The sequence below is a fragment of the Botrytis sinoallii genome (genome assembly GCF_014898435.1).
Source record: "Botrytis sinoallii strain Bc 23 chromosome Unknown BSIN_018, whole genome shotgun sequence".
Taxonomy (NCBI): domain Eukaryota; kingdom Fungi; phylum Ascomycota; class Leotiomycetes; order Helotiales; family Sclerotiniaceae; genus Botrytis; species Botrytis sinoallii.
Window position 1 is genome coordinate 1,143,850 of NW_024066045.1, and position 8,890 is coordinate 1,152,739.

At 43.8% G+C, this 8,890-nt stretch overlaps 2 protein-coding genes across 2 annotated transcripts; one reads left to right on the forward strand and one right to left on the reverse strand.

Moving 5' to 3' along the window:
* Positions 1 to 181: 181 nt before the first annotated feature.
* EAF02_009229 (uncharacterized protein) lies at positions 182 to 5,433 on the reverse strand (the record flags this gene model as incomplete). Its single annotated transcript, XM_038905277.1, has 4 exons — positions 182 to 324; positions 377 to 4,051; positions 4,115 to 4,931; positions 4,984 to 5,433. 4 exons carry the CDS (start codon positions 5,431 to 5,433, stop codon positions 182 to 184), a joined length of 5,085 nt encoding a protein of 1,694 aa, XP_038755174.1.
* A 2,130-nt stretch (positions 5,434 to 7,563) lies between these two features.
* On the forward strand, positions 7,564 to 8,595 carry EAF02_009230 (uncharacterized protein; the record flags this gene model as incomplete). The annotated part of the gene is made up of 1 exon (XM_038905278.1): positions 7,564 to 8,595. The coding sequence occupies one exon, from the start codon at positions 7,564 to 7,566 to the stop codon at positions 8,593 to 8,595; it is 1,032 nt and encodes a 343-aa protein (XP_038755175.1).
* Positions 8,596 to 8,890: the final 295 nt, after the last annotated feature.

Genomic DNA, 8,890 nt, shown 5'->3' on the forward strand with positions numbered 1-8,890 from the left:
AATGAGATAGGGTTGGAAGTTGTCCTGGCAGCCGTTAGACATTCTTTGCCGAAATGAAGGGAAAACGGATCTTGTTTGTTTTGTCGAGTTAGGCGAAAGTAAAATTCAAGAAGAGGCATGAGTTCGTAAAAGTTATTTAAGATTGTGATTGCATCTAGAAAATTGATCGATGATTAAAAAATTATGTCTGTTGAGTTGGTTCGGTTGGCCTTTGGCTCGTTCGGCTTGGAGCACGATGTGTCTGTCCATAGGAGCCTGATGCCGCACTCATAGTTCGGCGACCTTTCGGAGTTTCATGATGAAGATGACCAACATCGTGTTTGCCTATTACCAAGTTAGATAAATCTTTAAATACAACATTACAAGTAACACTTACCATCGCAACATGCTCGTACGTTCTCTAATCTGTCAGATTCCCGATCCTCTCTTTCGATTTGTTCTCTTAAATCCTCAGCGCTATCGTGAACCTCACTAGCTTCGTAGATACTTTGGGCTCCATTAACACTTCGGCTTCTTCGACCAGAGAAAGATCTGTTTCCATCACCAGGCAATAGGTAATTGCTAAGTCGAGAGAAAGTGTTTGAAGCCAAAGTTGGTCTTGAAGGTCGTGATGTTAATCGAGGATGCATAGTAGAATATCTTCTATCCTTGCTTATTGGCGAGTCATTACGAGTAGTTCTACTGTTGTATGATGAAAGGGATGGAGCTCCTCGTCTACTACCTAAGTGCGCATGACCATATCCAGGATTGAACTCATCAACATCTTCGCTTGTCAGCGCTCCCGAGACTTCAACAGTATCAGTCACAGCATCTTCTCCTGTGCGCAGAAGCAAGTATGAGAGTGCGTTGAACCAAGTTTCATGACGTTGTCCTGTGCTGGCAGTGAATTGAACAGTCCGACCAGGTGTTAAGATAACCAAGCTCTTACGATGCAATCCAGGTGGCATGGGATTATCATCAGTTACAACTCGAACAGCTTCGATGGCTACACTCTTTGCCTTTAGCTCCGAACGACCAGCAGTTGAAGGATCTCTATCACTCCAATACAATGTTCTTGTATATGGATGAACCCAGAAATAACGTCGATGACGATTTTCTGACATTCCACCACGACCAGCTTTGCGAGTATATTTCCAAAGATATTCACCGATCATAGTTTGAGTAATAGCATTTATCATCCTTGGATCGGTACTTGGCTCTACGCCTTGTGGCATTGGAACTCCAGCACGTAGATTGAAGCGAGTATCCACCTCAGAAGCGAATGAAGACACCGAGGAGTGTCTTGATCTTCCTGTGCCAGTTGGAGAGTGTACTTCGCGCTCAGTAGATGGGTTTCTATATTTTGAAGTTGATATTATCTTCATGGATCCATGAGCTTGAGAACTTGGGGTCTTGGGTCGATTCTTATGACTAGATGGTATTGGAGGAGGTCCCATAGCACCTGTACCTGCGCTAGTTGAGGATCCGGTACGTTTCGGTTGTTCTTGTTGTTGTTGTTGGTCTTCAGGGAGTGTAGTGAGATGTCTGTGGTCACCTGACCCATTTGCAGAACCTGTACGTTGAGCAGCAGCAGCAATGACTTGCTTATGATCTGAGGGTAGAGGTGGGTGAATGCTTGTGATTGATGCATTCCTACCACTTCCGGAACTTGTAGGTCTTCTCGCAGCCATAAAATCTACAGAAGATTCCGTGTCAGGACTCTTTGCTTTTGAACGACCAACGCTGCCAATACTCTCTTGTGACTTGTGGGTTTTGAGGGCTCCAGGGATGCTAATAGCGTGTAGCGAAGAGTGAACATTAGACTTCGGTCCGTCCTCCGCGAGGATGGTATCCTGTCTCTTACTCTTGTTGAGCATTTGGTCGATTTGTTCTGCGGTCAAAGCAGTTTGGGAACTTTCGTCTGTCATCTCAACACGAGGTTTCTTGATAGATCGTTCGGTGGCATTGCCCGATACTGGTTTGAATGGTCGTTGAGATTCTGGTGTTTCTGCCACTGGTGATTGACTTGGCGATTGACGAGTTTCATCCTCAGCAATAATTGGCGCACTAGACTGCTTTTTGTTCCAACCACCAAAAACGGAACTCATGAAGCCAGTCTTTGGCGTATGTGGCTCATCTCTTGACCTGGGCTCCTCTGATTTGATTTGATCTATAGATTTACTCTCTACAATAGGAGATATGGCTTCTGATTTATCTTCAACAGATTTACTTTCCGAAGCTGGGAATGTAGAGAGCAGAACACCATCTCTCTTTGGACTTTTTGGAGTAGGTGGTGCAATAGGTTCTGTATCAACCGATTGGATGGTAGAGAAGCCCAAACCTGGAGACATTGAAAAGTAATCGGGTCTTGGTGAGCGTTTTGGAGTAGATGGGAGAACATCAGGCAGAACATCAGGTAAAGTAGATGGTTCTGAGCAAACGTCCTCGATAACAATTGGCTCGAAGTGTTCAGATTGAATAGTGGACATCGTCAATGGCTCAATCGGAATCGGCTCGGCGTTGATCTGCTCTGAATGAATCGTGGATAATGTCAGTGGAGCAGCCTCTATTGGTTCAATTTCTGGAATTGTTTCAGCTTCAATGTGTTCAGATTGAATTGTAGATATCGTCAATGGATTGGTACTCGATATTGGAGGCGATGGGAATTTGTCTAATTTTTCGTCAATGAGTTCATTGTCGTATTGTGAACTCATATCGCTGTATGTTGTAGACACTGGCCGTGTTACATCATGTTGTGGTTGAACCTTTAGTAATTCATCTGCTTGCTGTTTCATTTGGTCATCGTGCCATTGATGAGCAGCATCAGACATTGGTGGTCTATCCGGATATTTTGAAGAAACAAGATAAGCTTCTTCCCTTGGGTTAGACTTAGTCGCCTCAACTTCTGGGGAAATTTCAGATGCCTGTGGCTCGATTTGTGGATGTGAAACTATTGGCTGACCTTCCTTTGTCAGGGGCTCATCATTTGAAGCATCGATTGTAGGTTGAAGAACTTGAGATTTAGATTCAGGTTCAGGTGATATGGCTCGATCATGTTCTTTGTTGAAATCTAATGCGGCCGCAACACCACCAGCAGCCCCAAGTGCGGCACCGGTAAGGCCTGACAATATCGGCACACTTGTCGTTTGTGTATGCGGCTCTGGCTCCCAAGGATCGGTCATCATAGCAGAATCGATCATTGGTATTCTTGGTACTGGTGGTATAGTAATCGCAGCAGAAACATTCCTAGCGGTGCTTGGCCTCGATGATTGTGGAGTATTACCCCTTGATGCATAGCGACTAGGAGGACCAGAAGCGACAGATTCATCATCACTTCCTAATTCGCCCAATTCTGCAAACAAGCTTTGTCCAGCCGGTTTAGGAGTACCGTGATTACTATCGACAAATTCAATTGGACTTTCCGCTTTAGCATCATCGCTAGCAACACGTGAACGTCGATTTCCATTACGGCTGACTTTAAGTCTTAGTCGTTGTGGGTGGATACCAGGTGTCTTTGCATCTTCGTACACGTACTCATCCTCAGACGTTGAAGCAGTGCTTTGGAAAGAATCACGGTTACCAGCCTTCGACAAAGCAATAGATTGACGTGAAGCCTTCGCTCGAATAGTTCCACCCTTCTCTGTTTCTGTGTCTGTGTCATCCGCGCCAGTCATATCTTCTACGCCAGTTTGGAAGTCTTCTGTCTCTGTAGAACGTTCATTTGCCGTTTCAAAAGCATCACTTTGTTCGGTAGAGCTTCCGAAAAGGTTATGAGAAGACTTAGCAATGCCAGCTGCCATAGAAGCTGCAATAGCGGCTCCAGAAATAGCGCCCATAAAGCGAGAACCACGACTGGGACTTGGTTGTTCATGATCATCCTCCCAGTCAATGTCCTCAAAGTGATCTTCTTGATCCTCTTCAATCAAGACTTCACTTCTACTATTCCTAATACCACCAAGTTGACCCACCTTAAATGGCTTCTTGGCTTGAATGGGGCCATTCTTTCGAGCTCTTCTCGGTCCAGGGGAGTCCACCTGTGGTTCGCCTCGGCGCGAAAACCTCAATTTCGTCTCTAGCCTCTTGCAGCATACGCTTTAGTTCCAGCTTTTCAGTTTTCTCTCTGTGAATGTTATACCTTGAGATTTTTGAATCATTCTATGGCGTTGATGAAGAGAGCTCTTCAAAGTTTCGGATTCTAGCATGCTATGTCTAGGAGTCATTTTGATCGGCGATGGAGGCGGAGAATGTTCAGGGGTATTGTTATCAGTTGTTGTCTGAGGTTCTTCCTCGCCACTGCCATGAGACGCCTCGCCTTCTTCCACTCGTCCTCGATGATGTGCTACTGCTCGCGCGAGCTCTGAATTTTGGCCCATCAATTCTTCCACCTTCTTCTGAAGAGCCCCCTTTTCGGTTTCGAAGATCGTCAAGCTTCGCTTAGCAGTTCCCAGTTCCACATCGAGATGCTTTACTGTGGATGTGTGTTGATCTTGGAGTTTCGCATGATTTAACTTGATCTCGTCCAATTCCTTTTGCGTTGCGCTCTTTTCGGCTTGTAAGAGACTTAAACTCTGTGTTAACCTCTTTTCGCGTTCTGATGCCTCTTTCTGCGTAGCCAAATGTTCATGGATTTGCGTTTCTAGGTTCCAATTCTCATCCTTGTATCTATTTTCGCTCTCATCAAGACTCCTCAAACGTTGAGTAAAGCCTTCAGCTTCGATTTCCAACCTAGACTTTTCGAGAGCAACAGTCTTGAGAGATTCTTCCTTCTCTGCTAGAAGTGATTGTAGATGCCGCACTTGTGCTAATAGTGAGGTACTAATTTCTGTCGCGAATTCGATATCGTGTACCCTATTCGCAGGTTGATTTCGCTGCTTTCGACTGGGAACACTGAATTTGGAAGGAGACGCAGTAGCAGTTGTATGACTTTCGAATTTGGAAGGGCTTGCGGAACGCTACATTGTGTTAGTAATGGTAAATTTGATGTAACCATGAATCTATCTATACCTTATCAGTAAAAGGTGATGATCCCATCTCGCTGCTGGGTACTCTTGACTTTGGTAAGAAAGCTCTAGCTGTCTCCCTTCCAACTTCATTATATTCTCTCTCAATATCAACCAATTTCTGTCGCAACTCTGGTGTAATATCTCCTTCGCTCTGCTGTTTCTCAACTTCCTTCAAGCGCTCTCCCAAATCTTTTCTCTGTTGTAAAAGGGTTGTACCGAGGTTTGAAGCCTCCTGGATTCTTCGTTCCGTCTCTGCAAGATGTGCTTCTAGTGCCCGTTTGGCTTGTTCAGGAGATGTTGAAGGGCCAAGCGCAAATAGTTGTTTATCGAAATGAGAAAAACGGTGGCCGCTCAAAACCGAAGGAGGAGACAAGAATGGATCATTGCTACTGCTACTATCTCCAGCGTCGGACAGTATTGACGGGTGATCCATTGCCAAAGAAGTCGACATTATGGTGACCGCAATTTTAATGCGTGAGAAGGGATAGAATAAATCTGAATTAAAGACAAGTCTTGTAGATTGAGAAACCCTCTGCGCCCAGGTAGGACTTGGGGCCCCTCGAAAAGCACCGGACTAATTCGTATTCGTAGATCGGAGGAAACAAATGCGGTACCAAGAATAATCTGTCCGACGAGAATAAATGGGGTTGTACGACAGGTAGGGTGTTTTGGAGTTGTATAAGTAGGAGCAGAAGTAGAAGTAGAAGTAGCAGGAGTAGATTGTATGTTGTATGTTGAACCAGTTTAGTCCGATCTTCGATTTGTTGATCGGGGAACTTGAGCAATCTTGGGGAAGCCAGGGGCAAGAGGTTCGCGTGTTGATATATGATCGGTGCCGTACGGATATGAACCGCCTGGGTACAGAATATCGGGGGGTTTCTTTTCTTTGCTTATCTTGACGCGACTAAAGTGGTAAATGTGCAGTAAATCCAGCAAATGCAGCGAATCCAGTAACTTTAAATCTTTTATTGGTAGCTTGGATTCAATGGTACGGATAGCAGTTGAAGAAAAATAGTCAAAGCGATCAGTATGGAAGAAGTTTAAATAAAGGTATCTTGGGACTGGATGAAGAGGAGGAAGTGGAAAAGAAGGGGAACAATTAATTAAGTAGGAAAATAATGAGTGAACTGTGTTGTATGAACACGAAAGATCACAACAGAGAGAGGGGAGAATATAACTTGGAGGCTCTCTCTTTCTCTGTTTCTCTCTGTCTCTCTCTCTCTCTCCCGGTTGAATGTTGGCAGTTCGAGGGGGAGGGATGAGAGAGGTTCAAGTTCACAAGTTCTTCTCGCTTCACTTCAGTCCAGAGTCCAAACTGATGACGGTCAAGGATCCAAGAGTAGAGAGAAGTCTAATAATTAAGTCTTGCGTGAATTTAGTTAGAAGATGACCCAGGTAGGAGGTTCCCAGATATTTCTAGCGTTGTTTTATGTTTATGCATTTGTTTATTTTCTTTCTTTTCTTTTGTATTTATTTACGAGGGATTATTCAAGCTACATAGGGAGGGAGGTGGGTAGGTGGTAGGTAGTATTGTAGAGAGGGAGTATGGGTATTCATTCATTCATCCATCCATTCATTCATTCATTCATCCACTCATTCATTCATTCATTCATTCATCATCCATTCAATCATCATCCATTCATAACCACTTCATCCACCCATTCTACCCATCTCAACCAATCACATACCCAGATATTGCCAATTGATTGTTGTCAACAGCCTCATATATCCAGTGGAATAATGAACTTCCTATCGCAGCAGCCACTCTTCCTTACGTGTATGTTTCCACTTATGCTGTTCATAAGCACATGGACAACACCACAATGTCAGGAACAACAAAGCAATCCAAGTATATTGATTGGCGTGAAGATAAACAACGCGTATCCAAAATCAAAATAGCAACGAAGAAGACTCATCGACCAAACAAAGTGTACCTGAACTAAAGAGGGGGAAGTGTCAACGATCGGAAAGGCTTGCATCAAAGTTTGCATAATATTTTAATAAGATTCCATGTTGTTCGGAGTGATGTTACTAAGGATGGCACGCAAATACTTGGGATGAAAAAGAAAGTTATACCTTATTGCAAGCTACTCCCTTGTATCAACTCGAGGAGAATGGCTGAATCTCACAAAATCAATCTGGCGACGGGCCAACACTCTTGCAAGGCAAGTTACCATTCGATGGCATCCAGGATCCATCGTCTATCGTCTAGGATCGGACTTGAAGAACATCTATCATTGATCTATCAAATCTATCCTTGGCTCTTATTAGCGGGAACACCAGGAACTCCCAAGTAGAAGGTTCCAAAGCTTCCCGAGGTCTTACAAATCATGCCTGAGGCTACACACGGATAAGGCTGATTACCTAATATATTAGCTTGATAAGCTCCAGCTTGGACTTTTCTTAATTTCTCAGCCTTTCGGAGATAGATAAACAGACAAACTCGCACTCATCACTCAAAAATAACGGACATCATCAACTGATCCATCAATTGACTTCATCCATTGACCTCATCAACTAACTTCATCATCGATCCATCAATTAACTTCATCAAAACTCAACACATTTTAGGAAACAAACAATGGATAATGCCGAACCTTCTGCAGCTCCTCCAAATCCTCCACAACCAGTAGCTATATTCAAAAAGAGATCAGCAAAAGGGAAATCCAATTTCCGCAAAAGAGCTGCAACGCCACCACCTGCAGACAGCGACGATGATACATCAGGATATTCTTCATCGGAAGATGAAAGTGGCCGACGAATAAAAAGAAGGAAGAAGAACACCGGCGCCATCACCGCATCATCTACAAATAATACCTCATCCACTCCCTCCGATCTGTCCGCAACAAAATATACCGCATCTCACAGCACTGTTATCCGCGCCTCTGACGATGCAACTAGAGCTAGCAATTGGTATGATGAAAATGCGACAGATGCTCTCTCTGCCAAGAATCTTCTAGGCACCTCGCGCTCGAAACCCTCCACCGGAGATATCCCAGATGGAACATACAAGGGCTTAGCAAACAGCACAAAATTCATACAAAAGAATCCTGACGCCCCGAATCGCGTCGTAGGACCAGTCAAAGCACCAACCAATATCCGCACTATAACCGTCACAGATTTTGCGCCAGACGTATGTAAAGATTACAAAACAACTGGATTTTGCGGATTCGGAGATAATTGCAAATATCTCCACGCGCGAGAAGACTACAAAGCAGGCTGGCAACTCGATAAAGAATGGGAGAATGTGACGAAAGGGAAGAAAACTTTAGGAGGAACGAAAATCGCAAGTGCGGATCGCAAAGGAGATGAGGAAGAGGAGGAAGATGATGCGTTTTTGGAGAATATACCCTTTGCGTGCATATTGTGTAGGGAGAAATACAAGGATCCGATTGTTACAAAGTGTGGACATTATTTCTGTGAAAGCTGTGCGTTGAAGAGATATAGGAAAGATCCGAGTTGTGCGGCTTGTGGGGCGGGAACCAGTGGTGTCTTTAATGTGGCAAAGGGGTTGAAGAAGATATTGGATAAGAAGAGAGAGAGGGCGAAGAGAATTAGAGAGGAAGCTATTGCGAATGGGGAGGAAGTTAGTTCGGAAGAGGAAGAGGAGTGATGACATTATATCTATATCTATATTATTGCGTCGTTAAGCGCATATACTATGATCAGGTATCCAGACGAAATTTGGAAATAATGAAATCCACGAATATGATATGATACACAGATACGATCATAAAGCACAATAGTACAAAATAGAAAAAGGAGCCTAAAAAGCAGAATCCAGATAAACGAATAAGGTTATATAGAGTAGCAGGCAAAATCCACCAGCAGAAATTCAAATAGATTATATTGTTTATCTACTAGCTAGGCTAGCGGTCAATCAATCAATCAATCATAGGATTAATGAA